General features: G+C 34.3%; 1 protein-coding gene across 8 annotated transcripts in view; it reads left to right on the top strand.

Moving 5' to 3' along the window:
* DLGAP1 (DLG associated protein 1) overlaps window positions 1-20,267 on the top strand; it is a 1,118,212-nt gene that overhangs the window by 715,707 nt on the left and 382,238 nt on the right. For 2 of the 8 annotated variants that reach the window (XM_051970405.1, XM_051970403.1), the window contains exon 1: window positions 219-342. The exons of 4 other annotated variants lie outside the window; for them this stretch is intronic. In XM_051970405.1, coding sequence (XP_051826365.1) covers window positions 250-342 — 93 coding nt within the window. In that variant the 5' untranslated portion in view covers window positions 219-249. Of the gene's footprint in view, window positions 1-218; window positions 343-516; window positions 813-20,267 lie in introns of those variants that run through there. 2 more of the 8 variants (XM_051970407.1, XM_051970404.1) reach the window with 2 other exon arrangements.

Genomic DNA, 20,267 nt, shown 5'->3' with positions numbered 1-20,267 from the left:
AGGTATTATGGTTCCTCTATGGCATCGATTCAGAAGCCCAATATTGCAAGGTTGAAATCATAGCATGTTCTGATTAACACATACAATTGGCAATATGTCCTCACTCACAAGCTGTTTGCAGTTAATTTAAAAAAGGCTCCTCTTTTTTACCAATATTGTTATTTTTAAATGTCAAGAATCAGATGTCTGGTGTTCAGAATTGTTGTACTGCTGCCAGTGACTGTCTCTGTCAGGGGCTGGAGCAGGGACATGGATTTGAAGACATTAAAACTGTTTAATTCTCAGATGAGATGTGGTTGGCTTTTATACATTTGGAATAGAGCATTTATGGCACATCTCAGGGTAAGTGTTAATTGTAAAGTCTAAAGGTAAATAGAAATAGGACCAAAGGAGAAAAGGATATTTCTTTTTAGATATTAGCTTTTTTTCTTTAAAATCGCAGGACTCTTGTCTCTTCGTGCCTTTTTATATAAGCACTGTGTTTCTTGCAACTGGCATATGAAGCCATTCAGACTAGCAGGATTTTAGATTCCCAACTGTTAGTCTTTTAAAAAAAAAATCACCTCAAATCGTGGAGTTTGCGTTCATCCACAGCAGAAGCAGGAAAGAAAAACAAATGCTCTCCGGTAGAAGTACAGAGAGGAGGGGAAAGAGAGAGAGAGGGGGAAAGAGAAAGCAAGCAAGGAGACAGAAGGAGAGAAAGCACTCTGTTAGAGATGAAATTTTAAGAGAGGAAAATGATCGACCTTTTTAAGGCTGAGTGGGTCTCTTCGGTTTGTGTTCACGTTTCAAGAAATGGAAGGAATGACCAGGTCTGGGCTAAACTCTTCTGTTTCTTTGCATTTTGTGTTAATGTGTTGTTGCCGGTATTGTCATTTTCATTTCTGTTTCTGCTAAAACTAATAGGTTAGTAAGGGTAAAGTAGCCAGCAACTTAATGTGTGTATAGACAGTAAGAAAACAAGTCGGAACATCCGATAGGTTTAAATCAGTATCTCCACGGGGACTTTTAGATAATATTTAATTGACACAGATGAGCTAGTAAAGTGTCATTAGAGGACATTATCTGTGCTAGGGAATAGATGTGGGACCAGCCAGCTTTCCAGGGCAGGAAGCTTAATGCTTACAATTCTTTTGCTATGTGATTAAATATCTTGGAAGAGTGTTCTTTTCTGGCTTTTTTTTTTTTTTTTTTTTGGTCTCCTTAAATAAAGCATGGCAAAAGATTGCTTAAGAATTCTTTATTACAAACATGAATCAAGGATTTTGTTTTCCCTACACATATAAATAATAGCTATTTTAAAGTATCCTCTTGTAGAAAATTCTGATCTTTGTCCAGTTATCCTTCTTTCTTTCTCCTCTATTCCCTTGCCACCACAATACACACCTCATTTTTGGACAATTTGAATGGGATTAATTGTGTTAAAAGCTACTTCTGGAAAATTCATAACAGTGTTGAACAATTCTGATAATAACTTTGACTTACATGATGTTTCTCTGCTGCTTTTTTCCCCAAAGATTTTAGCTGAATTATCAATTGTTCTCTACTCTTAATTTAAATTACCTTTATAGCCAAGTTAGAGAACATCATGATTCTCGAATGGATGTGTTTTTTGGTTTATGTGTACTATTCCCTGGGACCTTTTCATAATTAGCCTGGTAGAAACATCTTTTCCTCCTTTTTCACTGAATAAAAAACAAGCTTACTTGTTATAAACTGGGTTTGAACATGGAGTCAGTACTCAATGAATGAAATTTAACATTTCTCAGTCTAATCCTATGTTAGCCCTGTCCAAGGTCCTGTCTATACATGTTCTACATTTTTTTCTTATGATAATGTCCAAATCCTATGGGAAACCAGGGAATCTGAAAGACTCAGTAACAGCTCAAAGATCAAAAGTGTGGGAAAGACCTCTTTGGAAGTAATCAATGTGAGAATTCATTATTATTGATCTGTAAATCCAATATCATAAATACATTTTAGTCAAATTGAAAAGAAACTAGGGTAAACCAAAGCCAGTTTCTGTATGTATTATGATATAGTTGATTTCTTCAGGTTACAATCTAGTAATGAAGATAGTTCAGTAATATTAACCCTTAGTATAAGATATATGTATATGTGTGTATCTTCATAGCAGGGGCTGTTTTTATTTTTGATTGTTCCCCTAATAATACAGTTTTTGTCAGTTTTAGAAAATAGATAACTGTTGTGTATTATGCTATATTCACATAATATTTAACTTGGAGGTAAAACATAGAATACATTTGTTTCTTTGTTTTAATGTGCACTGTACTTTGAAATGCCCCTGGGAGCCAATGACAAAGACATATATACAAATGTGGCTAAGCTAACTTTGGCAAAAACATTCATTTTTTTTTTCATGACGTTGCAGGGCTGTTAGGAGTAAGAAACAACTTTTCTTTATAGCCAATGAATAGCAGGTGTCAGAAAAACCTGTTACTTATGATTTGTATGGATGATGATTTTTATCTGTGTGAAAAGTCTGAGATCCACAAATCACCAAATCAATGTACTAAAGAATTAAAGAGAAATATTCATTTCAGTCAATCCAAGGTTACCAATAGTAGTTAAGAGAAAAGTTAGTATTGTGACTGATTTTATAGTGATTTTGTATCATGGGTCTGAAAGATTTTCAGACACAGATATTTCTCCTTCCTGAGAAAGGATGTGTGTAAATTGGAAATTTTTATTTGTGTATTAGTGTCCAAGTGTTGGACATTTGGAGCCCAATATGTCACAGAGGGAAATAGTGATGGCCTTATTTTTTAACTGACATACACATGTATATATCTCAGTACATATGTGTTTTGTCTAAAACTTTAGAATGAAATCTTGTTTCTTTTATCTAAATGTCATGTACTATATCTTATGCACAATTACTAGTCAATAAGGATATAACTGGTTTCCCTCCTAACCTCAATCCCATCCCCTGTTCTTCATCTGCCAAACTGAAATAAGAGTATATTTTCTAAAGTTGAAAGGGAAAAAAAACAAGAAATTGGAAGAAAGGGATAATGGAAAAAAGAGGAGAGCTGAGAATTTTGCCACTAACTCAAAGACTTATTGTTTTTCTGTTACCTTTGACACATTTCTTATTTTTACTCATTTTTATTCTGTTCCTTCTTAAAGAAAGCACTTGGGACCAAGACAAGAACTATTATGAGTCCCCTGATCTTCTAATTATAGACATTTTCCTGAGAGTATCTCTGAAAATGGGATTTTTCCATTTACTGAAGTACAAGAAGAAACTCTATCCCAGTTCCATTTCATTACAAAATGAGTTTGGAGAGTAACTAGAGAATAATACCTTTTTTCAGGGGTTATACATTATTATTCTATTCCTGGGCTTTCTTTGTCTATCTTTATTCATTCAACAAGAATTTATTAAGCTCCTACTATGTGCAGAAAAAGACATGAGCTAAAATTCGACCTCAGGAACTTACTAGCTGCATGATTCTGGGCAAGTAGCTTAACCTCTCTGAGCTTCAATTTTCACCTATGAAATGAAATATTAGATAAAATGGTCTTTAAACTTCATTCAAACTCCAAATCTTAATTTCATATGCCAAAAATCATACTTTTTTTGCTTTGAATGGAGGGACAAGGCACAGAAAGAGAAAAGGAGAATAAAGGTCAGAAGTTAAAATATATATGTTGTGGTTTTGAGGGCTTAAAAGGGGTGCACACAAATACACACACACAGACACACACACACACACACACACACACACACACACACACCGTTCCTTAAATAATTACTGGTGATTTGTAAATACAGATCTACAAAAGACTGTGGAGTATTTTAAATTTACAAAAGAATGAAATGAATATGGCTTCACAATTCTCCTCCCTTCAATCCTAAATTCCCACCTGCTTTATTTTCAGGAAGTCAAATTCAAGAGGAAACCAAAAATAAATAAATAAATAAAACAAATATGTTTAGGATTGTATTATCTAATCACTTCCGGCCAGTCCTTTCCAATCCAATCCAGGACCTTTTCTAGACAGAATGGTGAAACCTTTTGTCATAATTTTTTACCAAAGTTTTCCAAAGTGTAGTCCTTCTGCCCTCCTATGCCCCATTCTCTTATTAAATGTTTGATTTAATCTTACTGTTGGAGAATATGCGATAATCCCATAAAAGAGGTTCCTAATTTGGATCCAGGGGATTTCAAGAGGTCTGCATATAGATTCCAGGAGGTTCTTAAATGTGGATGGGTAAAAAAAAAAAAAAAAAAGCATCTTTATTTCAATAAAATTTGTTTTCTTTGTAATTCTATATATTTTGTATTATGCATTTAAAAATAATATTCTGCAAAGGGGTAAATAGGTTTTACCAGATTGCCAAAAGGGTCCATAATACACCAAAAAACATTAAGAACCTCTGCTTATGATCTCTCTTATACAGTATTTGCATTTTATTGCAGGAGGAAAGCTCTTTAAAACCCAAAGGAACTGATATTCTGAAGTATCCTAAACAATTGGCTTAGGGAAAATATATGGTGAAGACTGGATGTGAAGAAAAGAGAGTTTCCCTTTGAAGATATTATAAAGCAAGTAGATCATTGTTTTCTCAGTCAAGATACATATCTTCTTAAGACTGATGTCACTCCCTCACCATCACCTCCTTCTACTAAATCCTTTAGTAAAAAAGTTTACAAGCAACAATAACTTCCCACTTCCCTCTACCTTACACATTCAAAAGAAAGCAAAATAGCTCCTCCATGTAAGAAAAGCTTGGGAAACCCTATTATAAGTTATTTCCTCCTGTGTGGCCCAGATCCACAAGTTGGAATAAAGTCATTCCACTGAATAATGAAAGGAAAATGTAATGCAAGATTGGATAGTAAAGAAATTTAGGTCCTCCTCATTTCTTTCTCCACTTCCAAGGCATAGCACCAACTCACTTTCTGACTTTGGACAGTTCACCTGAACCATGGTTTCTTAACCTCTTTTGTCTTATAGACCCCATTGATAATTTGGTGAAACCTATGGACCCCATCTAAGAATCATATTAGTCTTCTACAATTCTAATCAAAGAAAATGATATATTTTAGTTAGAAGTGAGGAAAAACAAAGATATAATTGTTCCCATTCATGTTCAGTATCTTTGAAATCTATCTATGAATCCTTTGGATCTAAACAATCCATACCTAAGATTTTCTTAATCATTAGAGTAAAGGAACAAGGCTGACCTTTGCATCTGCTTTTTATTGTTGTTGTTGTTCTTGTTCTTGTTATTGTTCTGTCTTCAAAGACTGAGAGGTAAATATACTTATGGAAAAGAGATGCTATATAATATCTATCTAAAAACATTATTAATATGGTAAAAGCGATTATGATGCTGCAAAGTTTTGTGTCTGCATGCTTAAGAGAATATATCTTTATGTATATATATGTATATTTATAATTAATATATCTTAATAATCTCTTAAGAGAATTGTGTAGTAGAGTGAGTCATGGAATACCAAATGCAAAAAAATGGCTACCTTACTCAGCTGTGACTTGGACTAACTAACCAGATTGCTTACTATCTCAGTTTCTTTATTGGCAAAATGGGGACTATAATAAGGACCTGAGATTATTTTATTTTCTTCCCTTAAGAGTGATGGTGAAAAAAAAAAGAGTGATGGTGATATTAATTAGAAGTAGGAAATCAAAGAAGGGAATATATATATATATTTAAAGTGTTAAATTGTTTTGAGAATGATTGCTATACAAATCCCAAAAAGTACTAACATCCATTTAGCTTATATGTAAAAGTTTATAACCTGTTATTTATTTTGCTAGGTCTAGTTTTCATTTAAATCAGGGTTAGGAAAAAAGAAATTGCATCAGTGATAAAAAATGGCCTTCCATCTGAATAGAGCCAGCTAGGGCTTAGGCTATTTGAGTCTGTGAACAAATAAAATAAAGTTTTTGTCTGTGGGTGAAGAGATAACAAAGCCATTGATCTTTTAACAGCTAAGAATCACTGGGTCAGGTTTCCTGTGGTTCAATATTAACCAAGGGAACACAAGCTTCCCTGGTTTCTTCAAGACCTCTGTTTGCTCAGACAATACCTACTTTTGGGTTTACACCTTAGGTCTGTGGGGACACAGCTGCCTTATTCAAGTAAGTCTTGCTGAGTCAACAGGACTCACTTAATTAATGGGAACAGCTGTAGGGTTACTGGTTGTATGAGAAGCTTTTCAGTTCTGTTCTACCCAAGACCTCATCACCCTTCACACTTCCATTATTAAAAGGCACATCAAGTTCCCTAGGGATTGCTTCAGCTCCACAGCTCTGAAAGATGAGCATCCTTCAAAAAGCTCAAGTAAAAGATAATAGCAGCCTGTATACCTTTCATTCCTAGAATCTATAAATGCTGACTCACTAATCATCTTGCTTGAAAACCTGGTAGGATTATTCTCATAAGACTACAGAAACTAGAATGACATATGGAACATTTTTGCCTCTTATTTATCATGCTAGTAGAGAATAACTATACAGTAAAGGCTAAACTCGAAGATTATCCTTTCACAATATTTTTCCTAATTTTTTTCTTTTTTTATTTATTTTACTTAATTTTTTTTTAATTTATTTTATTTGAAATCTGGTCTTTTATGTTTGTGAACCATTTTGATGTTTACCATCACAAGTGACAATAAATCAGAAACTCATTAAAATTAATAAAAAGAGTTGCACTTCCACGAAAAGGGGGGTAAAGCATAATCTAAAGGAACAGATAGTTCATTAATTATTATTATGGCATCTTGGGGGGGGTGGAAGGAGGAAGGGGAAAAAACGAAACATAAGCGAGTGCAAGGGGTAATGTTGTAAAAAATTACCCTGGCATGGATTCTGTCAATACAAAGTTATTATTAAATAAAATAAAATTTAAATTAAAAAAAATTATTATTATGGCAGTGTTTAAGGTGACAATTTCTTAATCACAAAACCAGAGTACACATTTTCAAATGCTTCTCACATTTATCTTGCTGCTTTTTCCCAGTTTATGCATCTTAACAAATGGTAGTTTATAATTGAGGCGATACTTTTTAGTATCTAGTCCTCTTCTAAATCTCCCAGATATTTATATCTAAGATTGGTGCAGTTTAAAATTCATTATTGTACTGCCAGTAGGAGGATTAATCCCACTAATCCAAATTTACTAATGTAAACATTTTTGAGTAAATTCCAGTAAACTGACTGTGTCTTTAAAGGTCAGCTAATGTAAGCCTATTATTTTATAGATCTTCATAAATTGACCCTATCCTTCCTTTCTTATTTTTTTCTACCTCAGCTCTCTCCCTTTTTTCTACAAAAGTACCTCAGGCTTTTTTTTACTGTTCTTCACTTGCAGAAAGACACTCCATCTACTGACTGTGAGCATTTTCACTGTTTGTGTTCCATGACTGGAATTCTCGTCTCATCTCTGGATTCTGGCTTCCCTGGTTTACTCAAATCTTAACTAAAATCTGAAAAAAGAAATATTTCCAAGGCCCCCTTAATGCTAGTGCCCTCCATCTGTAATTATCTCCAATTATCTTCACATATCTTGTTGGTATATAATTCTCTGCATGTTGTCTCTTCTATTAGAATATGGGAACAAATTTTTGTCTTTCTTTGTATTCCCCTCACTTATCACAGTGCCATGTACATAGTAAAGACATGATAAATGCTTATTGACTAAATGAAGAAATTTAGATACATAGAGGTGAAGAAATTTGCCTGAAGTCTTATGACTAAATATCAGCAGGGCTTAAATTTGAAATTGTCTTCTCACTGATAGTACAATTCAATTTTTACTACATCATGCAGCTTTCTTGTGGATGGATTCTATGGTGCTTTTTCTTATAATTTTTAATTCATTTATATATTCAACAAATATTTATTAAATTCCTTTTGTATATAGAGCTGTTTATTATACATTTGAGGAAAAACTAAGTAGAGATAAATTTGCCTCTATCCTCATGGGAGTTTATCATATATACGATGAAGAAGATAAGACATAAAAACAAATCATTATAATACAAAATATTATACAAGTGGGTTAGAAAATTTCAAAATTGCTGCTACATGTCCAAGCATGAAGAAAATTGCTAATCAGAGGAATCAGGAAAGGTCCCCATAAAGGAGATTATGTTGGGGCAGCTAGATGTAGCAGTGAATAAAGTACCAGATCTGGAGTCAGGAGGACCTGAATTCAATCTGGCCTCAGACACTTAACACTAAGTGGTTGAGTGACTCTGGGCAAGTTTCTTAAATCCAATTGCACAAGAGAGAGGGGAGAAAGAGAGAAAGAAAATTTTTTTTAAAAAGAGCTCATATTGGAGAAGTAAAGAATATTGCATCTTGCCAGGGTATGGATTGGGCATAGGAGAATAAGATATCTCAAAACATTTGGATTTTGTTCTGTGGCAATAGGGAGCCATTGAATATCTTTGAGTAGGAAATATTTTTGCATCAATATGAAAGACAAGTTGGTGAAAGGGGGAAGGTGGAAGAAGGAAGAGTGATTCTGAAATTACTGCACTAATTCAAGAAGTTAATCATGAAAGTGTGGACAGTGACAATACACAAGAAGAAAAATACAAAAGAAGTTTTAGCAGAATTGATTAGATTAGGTGTAAAAGAAAAAGGAAAGAAAGAAGATTTAAAAATAAAACCAAGATATTCAATATAGGAAACAGAAGAATGATGATACTACAAATAAGAAGTGAAGGAGGAGCTATGTTATGGAAATGCTTTTTTCATCCCACAAATTCAAAAATTAACTAACTAAATAAAAAAGGAGAAGCAAGCTTAGGATGGAAGAGAGAGATATAATAAATTCAGGAGATACAATAAAACAGTTGAGATACTAGAGGTAGCTAGTAAACAAGTAGAAATTCAGGACTGGAGCTCAGAATTGGAGAAGTCAGAATTAGAAAGACAGAATTGTGAGTCACTTGCATAAAGGTAATAATTGAAACTTCAGTGGCCATGAAAAGAAAAGAAGGCCAAGGATAGAGCCTCAAGGAACCAGCCCTTTAATACAGGGCTGGGAAGAGTACACACACTAGAATTAGTAAGGAAAATATGAAAAGAGCCAGAATAATGTATAGGAAATGGTCTCCAGCAGTGTCAAATGCTGCAAAGAGACTAAGAAAGATGATAAGTATTTTACCTCAGTTCTGGGGAAAGAAGCCAGGTTTGAAGAAATTGAGGCAAAAATATAGAAGAAGGCAGAAGCATTAGATATGGAACATTTATTTTTCAAAAAAATGGCAGTGAAAGAGAGAGAATTAAAGCTAGATGAGCTAGAAAAATCAAGGAAAGATTTGCTTTAGAATGGTGAAAATTTCATCATGTTTATAACCACTGAGAAGGAACTAGAGAAGTAGAATCAAGAAATTGTGAATCTCAGAATTTAGTCTAACCTATATTCAAAAGAGATCCTGACTACAAAATACTAGAGAAGTGGGTATCCATCCTCTGCTAAAAGACCTCCAATAAGAGGAAAGCCACCCTTTTTCTAGGCAGTCCATATCATTATTGAAAAACTTTAGAAGTTTAGCTTAACTCCATTTAAATTTGCCTCCACAACTTCTGGTTTTGCCTTTTGAGCATAAACACAAAAAGTCCAATCTCTGTTCTACAATGGTAACCCTTTAGACTCTTGAAAAAAAATTTTCTTATTGCCCTCTCAATCTACTCCTCTCCAAGCCAAATATCCCTAATTCTTTCAACTTATCCTCATATTACATGGACTTAAGACCTTTCAACATATTCATTACAATCTCCTATGTGCTCTACAGCCTATATAATCTTTCTTAAACTATGGCGCTCAGAACTGAACACAATAATTCAGATTAACTCTAACTAGAGCTCAGTTATATTATTATATCATCTCCTTATTCCTAAAGATTAATCTCATAGTTTTGCCCAGGATGTCATAAGCTTTTAGGAGTTGCCACATCATACTGTTGACTCACATCAAGGTTACTATTCTGTAAAACATCTGGATCTTTTTTAGACAAATATACTCTCTGATCATACCTGCTCTGTTTTTATACTTTTGAGATTGATTTTTTGAACCCAAGTGTAAACTTTATTTTTATCCCATATTTAATTTCATCATATTAGATTTAATCCATTGTTTTTACTTGTCAACATCTTTTTTAAAATCTTAATCATACCCATATACTTAGCAATAAGGCAAAAGAAATAAGATCACAGAAACTCATATACTTAACCAAATGCAATAATAATAAATATATAACAACCATCTATACACTCAACTTCTATGGAGGAAAGTAGTCATACCCAAGAAACATATGACAGAGGAAAATCCATGTGCTTGAGCTGGTTTGCAACTATGGGCTGTAGACTCTGATGTCATTGGTCTATTCAGGAGCACATCTATCATGAAGTGCTTCTCCAGTAATTCTGCTGATTCTTGTTTTTCTTTATCTAGGCAAACCTTCTCTTTTGTCGACATTTTTTTAATCCTGACTGCTATCCAGTATTTTACTGGTTCATCAAGCTTGATGTCATCTGCCAATATAATGAATATGTCATTTGCACCTCATCCAAAAAATTGATAGTGTTGAACAACAGAGGGCTGAGCAGAGATATTAAAGGTACCCCATCATGTCAAAATTGAATCATTAACAGCTACTCTGAACCTAGCCAATCAACTAGTCCTTAATCCATTAATTGAATCATGTCTATTCTTGCAATCTTCTCCAATATAATAGCAGAAGATATTTTATTAAATGTTTTCTAAAAACAAGATAAATAATATCTCCCCTCTCCCCTTTAATTATCACCATATTAACTATTATAAAAGGAAATAAAGTTAGTCTGATATTATCTGTTCCTGAATCCTTGTAATCCTCTCTTCTTTTTCTGAATTTTCATTAACTATCCCTTTAGCAAGTCATTCCCCAATTTTCCCAGGAATTGATATCAATTTCACTGGTCTAGGCTTTGCAGATTCTGTTCTCTTTCCTTTTTCAAGACATTATTTGTCTTCTTTCAGTTGTATGGTACATATTCCATTTTCTATGATCCTTCAAATATGAGTGACTATGTATTTTCTCTGGGCTAGGTGAATTGAATTCATCAAGGGCATCCATTTCCTGTCTCACAGCTCCTTATTTATCTTGGATATCAACTCCTGTTAGTCATTTTTTCCATCATTTGTTCAAAAGTCATTCCCCTTGATAAAGAAGACAGAAGAAAAATATGAATCAAAGACTTCTTCCTTCTTTTTCTTGTCATTTATCATCCCCTCCACCCCAAACATAGGTCTTAGTCTTTCTTTGACTATTTTTCTCCAAATATAGCCAAATATATATTCTTAGTCATGAAATATGACCCCTTAATTTTATAGATAAGAAAATGGAGGCACAGAAAGTTACAAGTTAAAAAGTTATAAGCATGTAACTAGAATTCAAATTCTGGTGTTTTGATTCTAGTCCAGGGATTTTTTCTGCTACACCAGTCTGTCTGAAGAGTATGGTATATCTCTACAGAAATACTCTGTTCAAACACAGCCCAGAAAAATGCACCTAAATTTTTATGGGGGTTATAGGAAATAAGACTGTAAAGGTAAGCAGAAATCATATTGAGAAGAGCTTTAAATACCAGGCTTATGATTTTGTATTTTATCCTAGAGATTATTGAAGTGGAAAGAATCTAGAGGCATGAAGACCATTTAGGACTAATAAAAGATGATGCACATGTAGACCTAAATAGAGGCAGTTTGAGTGGAGAAAATGGGATAGATATTAAAGATATTTTGAAAGTAGGCTCAAAAAGACTTGGCAAGTTATTGATTGATTATGGGTTTAAGAAAAAAAGAAGACTTAAGATGGTAGTCTGGAAATCTGATGTTTCCATCAACAGAAATCTGAAAAGATTGATTCAATAGAAAATATGAATTTTCTTTTGGATATGTTGTGTTTTTAAGGTTATTATGGGACATCCAGATGATATCCTGAAGAGTGGTGATAATATGGAACTTCCACTATCTTTCCCACTTAGCAATAAATATCTACTACTATCCAGTAGTAGTTATTAAATAGATATAAAATAATAGGTACCAATTAAATGCTTAGTTTGTCTGATATGCAGATTTAGAAATTATTGCATAGGAATGAAAATTAAACCCTTGGCAAATAATGAGATTACCAAAAGAATTGAGGGAGAGAAGAGAACTGAAATCAGAGCCTTGTAATATGTTCACTTCATGAAAGTTTGGCTTAAAAGGAATAGAAAGATAGCACAACCAAGAAAGAGCAGTATTCCAAAATGAGAAAGAATGTACCTAGGAGAAGGATGTAATCAACAGTGTCAAAAAAAGAGGTCAATAAATTTGAGAACTAAAAAATTAATGAGAAAAACTCAGTAGTAATTATGTCATTAGATTCAATTGGGACTAAAAACAAGATTGCAAGGAATTTAGAAGAAAAGGAGAGGTTAAAAAAGAGTAATTAGTATAACTTTTTCTAGGAGTTTGACTATGAAATGAAGATACAGAGAATGATAGCTTAAAAGAATAGCAATGGTAAGCAAATGATTTTTAAGGATGGGAAGTGTTGGACATGTCAGCAAAGATGGAACCAATGGATAAGGATAAAATTAAAGTGAAAGTAAGAGAGGAATTTATAAACCAAACAATATCCCAAAAGAAAAAGTAGGATATGGAATAAATAGCACAAATGGAGGGATTGGTCTTGACAGGAGAGAGCCTTATCTTCTTCATCAGAGTCTGGATAGGGATGCAAGGAGAGAATTTGTGTTGATAAAGAAGTCTTTGGGGGTGTAGAGTATAGAAGGCGAAGCTTATGATGAATGGTCTCTATTTATATAGCAGATTATTGCATAACCAATTATAGATGATAACCAGATCTTATTAAATAATGATGACCAGATCATAGAAGCTTCCAAGGACTAGTCAGGCACACGAATCCCCACAAGCCATACTGGAATTAGCATGATTCTATCTAGTACTTCTGAATCAGGCAAAGGTCTTAGAACTGTTTTAGAGCAAGTTTGGAAGAAGGAGATTTTTTAAGTGCTTCTAAAACTTCAGTGTACCTTCAAGATGGTCTAGGAAGTTCTATGGATCATCTAAAAGGCCCTTGAACCTGGCCAGACCTGGCACTAAGAAGAACTGGAATTTATTTTGAACCTGAAGCACCTGAACTTTTATTTCTGAATTTCCTTAAGGTCAAAATGGGAACATATTTAGAGAGATTGACTTTGTAGGGATTAAGGCTATTCCTTCTTGCAATTCTTAGTTTAGTGATATTCCCCCAAATACCCTGATCTCCTTGTTGAGACGCCATTACCCATCTCTCTTCCATGAATTCACATGTGAATTTCACAATATCCTTGTTATGAAAAATATAAAAAATAATCTTATAAAAACAATACAATAGATTCTAGACCTCCAGGAAATTGTAGCTTTCCAGACAGAGTATCTGACTACCCAGCCTTGTGCAAGTAGATGGCTAAAAGGAAATCTCCTTTTAGGCAGATGCTATCTTAAAATTTTCCTGTGAGGTGAAACTGTTCCCTTCTCATGAGTTATTAAGAGTTTGGCTTTGTTTCATAGCTAAGGGCCTTTGCAATAGCAGGTTCGGGCAAAGTCCTTTAAGTTTCTAATCCTGAACTCTGAAAATGACTCCCCAATCATCTGCCTCAAATGTTTCCATGTAAAATCTCTCATTTCCCCCATAACACTCCCCCAGCCTTCTAGTTGATTTTAGACGACGGCTTCCTGTTCTCCCACCTCTTGGAAGTCTTCCATAGCATATTGAACAGACACTTTTAGTTGAAACACCTATAAATAGCGGATTTTCCTGCTTTCTGCCTACTCTCTATGGCTTTCACAAAGAACTGAACAAAATCTACCTAGTAACAAGAACTCGTTGATAGGGTTATCTTATGAGGTTTAAAGAGAAAAAAAGGAGAGAGATAAACCCATAGGATGCAAATTGTAATGTACCAGTTGCCTTGCTACATATTCAACCTTACATAATCATTGTACTCCCAAAATAAATATTTTATTACATTTCATACAATATTGAACTGAATTTTTAATCAAAATGAATTCATATTCTGAATTGTATTTGCCTTAGCTTTCACATTGCAATTTTACAAATTATATATGATAAATAAAAAGAAGTTTCTTTTGTGGTTGTTTTAAATAGCTATACTCTGATTAGAAGTCAGCCATACCCAAGATTAGCCATTTCTAACCTTAACTTCTTCATCATTTGCCAAGTAACCTATTCCTTACTATCCAGTCATTTCTCTTCTCTTATATGTCTTCTCTCTCCACAAACATCTGTAGGACTAATCTCTTCTGTTGGCAGCACCACTTATGCATACAGTACATTTCAGTTTCAAAAGGAAGGGAAACTAGTAGACGCGGGGTGTTCAGAGTATCAACAAAAGAGTGCTTGAGAGTCATTATAACCTGAAGAACGAGACAATCTGTGATTCTATGACCTGTTCTTCATGAAATCATAATAGACCACTATGATCCCTGTTTTCTTTTCTGAGTGTGCACTAATCATACCTTTTAGTAATATATTCTAGATTATGGCACAAATTAAAATCAAGACTCTACCTGTAGTTTGCAAATTCTATTCCCTTACCTTGAGATATACTCTGAGTTGAGATAATTTATGTAAAACACTTTATAAATTTGAAAGTACTATATAAAAGAGTAACTATCATTTGTTGCACTTTAAACTAGGCCATTATACTACTGACATGATATTGTATTTCACACTATAATTTTCTGCTTATTTTTTGCCATATTTATATACTCAATTTCTTCATATTTTTTTTCTGTGATTATAATAGCCTGTCCCTGTTCTTTGTGCTTAATTATGCTTATGATCAACTTACCCATTTGTGTGGGGGTTTTTTTTAAGAAAAGTCTATATTTTCCCTTAAGAATCCTAGCTACCATTATATGCTACTTGTCTACATAATTGAGAATCTTGACACTTTAGAGATGGGAAGGCACTTAGACAGCATTTAACTGATCCTTTAATTTTATAGACAAGAAAACTAATGTCTGCTCAATTGCCAAAAATTTAAGTGCCTAATAAGTGATAGGCACAGACGGTACTAGATCCTGGAGATTCAAGTACAAACATGAGATAGTAAACTCAAAATATCAAGAAGTTTGCATCTTACAGGAAGGAGACATTACATATTAGTGGAAGGGAGCTTGGTCTAGCCAATTATAGGAATTGTCAGTGAAACCATGGGGCAATGCTGTCATATAATTTCCATTAGAAATGATAATACTGATTTGATTATTGCTCCCTGAACAAGAGGTGGAAAACAGAGGGAGTGGGAACTGATCGTGCATGCAATAATAGAACAGATATAATGACATCCATGTTGGCCAGATCCTGTTGTCCTATTTTTGTATGAAATACTCCTCCTTTCACTGAAAGCCTTACTTTCATGAGTTAGCTATATTTCAGCAGGACAGACTCTGGTACAATATTATAGCATAGCAATAGCTAAAAGCAGTGTGGTATAAGGAACATCAGCCTGAACTCTGAAGTCAGAAAGCCTGGGGCAAGATCCACACATCCCAAGTCTCACAACCTAGCTTCAGTTTCTTCATCAGTAAAATAGGTCTAATATTATTTGTACTGTCTATTTCAGAGAATGTTATGAAAGTGAAATAATGAATCTCAAATGCTCTGTAAGCATGAAAAGTTATCTTTGCAAGTGAATTATTGCCATTGTTAATCATTGAAAGCAACTTTCTGGTCTGTGACTAAAGAATGTTCTACATTTGTGCAGTTGGATTTATATCTAACTCAAATTATAGATATTTGGGGAATAGTAAATTTAAATTTAGAAGTGTCCTAGATTTTGGGAAACAGAAAAGTATAATGCTGGTCAGTTCTTCTAAACTGAAAAAGATTCATGATTTGATGAGTGTGTATACTCCCTTTTCCATTTCTATATTTTAATAGACAGTTTCGATAAATAGTTGTGGCCTAGGAAAAAAAAAGAAAATTCAGACTTTGGATAATGAGTATATTTAGTCTGGTTAGCGGATATTACCAGTACCATATTCAGAAAGTATGATAAACTCACATATTTTCTAACTTGTTAGAACCTACTGGTATTGCATTTTGATAGCACAATCTTTGACATGGCAGGGTTATTGCCAATCCATGCTGAGGCGATGAAATAGGACTTTACTGGAGAAAGTTTGGCTTGTAATCAAAATACTACATTTTGTGCTACTCAACAAGTGTAGCCTAATTTATGAAAGAGAATGAGTATTTGTTCTCCCTTTTAATGATTTAAATAAAACATTGAACTACCAAATCAGTGAGACTGTTAGACCCTACTGAGGTTATAAAGGGTCCCATGACTTTTTTTAACAAGAGCACAAGGTTGTTAAAGCCAAGTAATTGCTCTCTGCTACCTAGAACTCCCAGCATGGTTTAATTTAGCAAAGTTTGCTTCTGCAAGAAGCAATTTCACCTAAATGGTTGGGGAAGAACAGGAAACACAGAATCTTGAATCCCAGTTTTTCTAATAACTCACTGGGACTCCATAGAACCTACCCCATTATTGAATAGAACAGCAGCCTTCCTCTAAGGCCAACTTCAAAATCTGCTAAGTAGGGGAGATTAATGTCCCTGGAGTGAAACAGCCATTTTGGAAGGTGTACTAGTCCCTTTAAATTGTCATTTATTTAATTGCTTACTGCAGTGTTCTGAAAGATGTACTTCCCTAAGACTTTATGTAGGAAATTACCTCTTTATTTTAAAACTACAAATGAACAGTTTTAGATAATTTTATTCATGATAATATCACCCTTTGCTCTGCAAAGATTATTAAGCACCTTACTACATGGAAGGTATTATGTTAGGCATTGAACATTTAGACACAAAAACAAAATAGTACCTGCCTTCAAAGAATTTATATTTTATTTTATTTCATCCTAGAGATGACCTGAATATGTTACTCTTGTTAAGTCCTAACATTAGTCATTGTGAATTAATTTTCTGCTATATACCTAAAATATAACAAATTGATGTGAGGTCAAAAAAAAGGATGCATAAAAATGAGAGAACAAGTTTTAGGTTAAGTTATGAAGTCTGCATATGAACAATGTAGGGGGTTGATTGGATACTCTGATTAGTTTAATGAGCCTTTGTTTGAGATTTTGCATCTTCCTATGGCGACTGTAGACATTCCCATTGGCACCACATTGAGGAGACTGAAGATAGCTTCTGGAGACTCAGCCACTGAGAATGATTTGGTTGGTTTGAATTATTATGGGGACAGAGCCATGCTGAGCCAATAAAAAGGGAGTCATTATGGTTTTGGCTCTTTTCCAAAAAGAATGATAGCGATACAAATAAGAATACAAGCCTGACAATGTATCAGATATCTAAGAACAAAACTGGATCCAGGATTAGGGGTGGGGCAAAAGCCTGTATGTATACTTAATCGGTCATCCCTCCCCACTCCAAGTCATTTAGGGAAGCTTTGGAACAGTCATGTTGCTGCTGAAGTTCCTGCCCTTCCTCCTCATCCCCCACCATCTCCTGATCCAAGGCACAGACAGACATGGTATAACTTCTTGTGCTGACAGATGGCAGCTATGGAGAAGGGAACCATGTGACTGAATGTCCAGAACTGCTGAATCCCAGACTTCCGAAGGAGTTTCAAGAGTTCATAAACTGGAGCTTGAGCACATTAAGCCCATTGATGGAGAAATTACAAGGAAAATCCTAATTCAGATGGTCCAGTTCTATTAGGGAAAAAATGGGTTGCCTTTCTAGCAACCTCCAAATGAGCTTTCCTTCTGGAGACAATACAAACCCTTAATAACAGTGTAGGTTTGAGCCCCATGTGGATTCCTGTGTTTATAAAAGGGTTATCTGGAATATTTCCTTAAGAGTAGATGCAAAATAACCCAAAGAAATGTGATTTGGGGCACATATTCCCTACCTCTCTTCAAAAATGAAATCTACTTTTTAAGTCCAGGATTGAAGCTTGTTGGGGAGTATTTTTCCAAAAATTACATCTCTTTGTTTCCTTTTACTCTCCCAAAGAGTTCCCTTTGAGAACTTCATACTGTAGCTCTCAGCTTCTTAAATTGTGATCCACAAACTCATATGGGGGTCTCCTAACTAAATGTGAGGATTGTAAAATCATGATTTATTGTCAGTAAATGTAACCCAAAGAAATATGATTTTTGGAAACACATCCCCTACTTCTCCCCCAAAACAAAATCTAGTTTTAAGCCCAGGGTTGAATATTGTTGAGAAATACTTTTTCCAAAAATTACGTCTCTGTTTCCTTTTGCCTTCCAACTAGAATTTCTTCTGAGAACTTCATACTGTAGTTCCCATCTTCTTAAATTATAGTCCACAACCCCATACAGGATCTCATAATTGAATGTGAGGATTGCAAAGTCATGATTTATTGTCATTAAATATTTGATTTGTATACTTCTTTTATAGAACCATATGTCTGAGGTCATGTAAAAATTTCTTAGGTGAAAAGGGGTTGTGAGTGGGAAAAATTTAAGAACCCCCGCTATGGGTTTTGTCTATACATACAGTAGGAATGAATGCCCCAAATACTCTGCAAGTGCTCCAGGTAACTAAATGCATCTCAGGTATGTCACCTTACAAACAGTATACAGAAAATAAAGTAGCCCATAAATAATAAATACAACCACTTTTTCTCTGGTGAATTCCATCTTTATTTTAAGTAGCTATTTAGCCTTTCAGGTCCAAAGTACCACCCCGTGGCTTGGACTCCCCTTGGATAAAAAAAAAAAATAAAAAATAAAAACTTGGAATGTCTAGAGAGGCAATTCCAAGATCTTAGTCACTTTATTCCAAGGCTTCATATAGGTCCCTAGTTTGTGATACTGCCCTAAAAATTTTCATAGCAGGAAATGATCAAATCTCTACTACAGTAGTACTAATATTAATCTTCCATTCTCTTAGTTCTTCAGAAAAATGTTACTGATGGCAATCAGTCTATAAAAGCCTGAGCTTGTTTTGTTTTGTTTTGATTTAAAGCTCATTGGCATTTTCCCCCACTACTGATGTTCACAAGTCCTTGGTCCCTGCATCTGTGAAAGGAATAGTTGCATTCGTCAATAGTGTGAAGGAGAGGGAGGATGTGCACAAGAGAAGCTGTTATTTGCTTGGAAATGCTCAGTTTTTGTATCTATTTTGTTAAGGCTAAGAAAATTAATGTGAATTGAGTATGGAGATATGGCCTTAGCAGGTTTGTAGGATCCTATGTGAAGAGAATAAATGCACAAGTAACTGGGCTGTATGGTGGGTCCTATACACACACACACACACACACATACACACACACACACACACGTATGTATATTGGTAAATCATGATGACAAGTTATAATATTTGCTAATGTATCATTTTTACCTGAAACAATAATTTTCAGAGTTCCCCATAGTATTCACAGGGACAAAGTCATAGCATAATTGCATTGAGAATCTGAACCATTAGTGACTGAGAACTCCTTCACTAACATATAATTAGCTAGTATTTATATTGCTTTTTAAGATGTGTAAACACTGCATATATTACCTTACTTGATGTTATTATCCCTATTTTATAGATGAGGAAACTAAATTACAGAGAGATTGTCATTCACCCAAGTTTATTTCACTATTGTTTTATTTAGGATACTTAGGATTATTGAATATTTAGGAAATATTCAAACTTGGTTCTTACTGACTCTAAGTTCCCTACTCTCTATATTGCATCACCTAGCTACCCATGGAGGGATTTCCTTTTCCCTACACTCCTTCCCCATCGCTTACTTGGATTGGTAAAGAGGGTAGCTGAACTAGAGAAAATAACCCTGGGAACTCCAGAACTTTAACTTTAAGTTCACAGAGGAACAACCATTCTTACTCTAAAGTATATTGCTCATTTTCCAAAATCTATCATCTTAACAAGAGCCAGAAATCATCTCTTTGTGCTCCATAAAAAGCAAGAACTGATTTCAACTTCCCTAGTGAGATGGTCTAGTCCCAGGCTTATTTAACTTTTTCCACTCATGACTCTTTTTGCCCAATAAATTTTTATCTGATCGCAGATATATAGATATATAAAATAAGTATATTTACTGATTTACTGATAATAAATCATAATTTCGTGACCCCCCAATTCAGTTACAAGACCCAAGTACTCATATACTTGGCACAGACAACAGAT

This window comes from Antechinus flavipes, chromosome 1, assembly GCF_016432865.1.
Source record: "Antechinus flavipes isolate AdamAnt ecotype Samford, QLD, Australia chromosome 1, AdamAnt_v2, whole genome shotgun sequence".
In the NCBI taxonomy this organism is placed as follows: Eukaryota; Metazoa; Chordata; class Mammalia; order Dasyuromorphia; family Dasyuridae; genus Antechinus; species Antechinus flavipes.
This window is presented reverse-complemented; position numbering and strand designations above follow the sequence as displayed.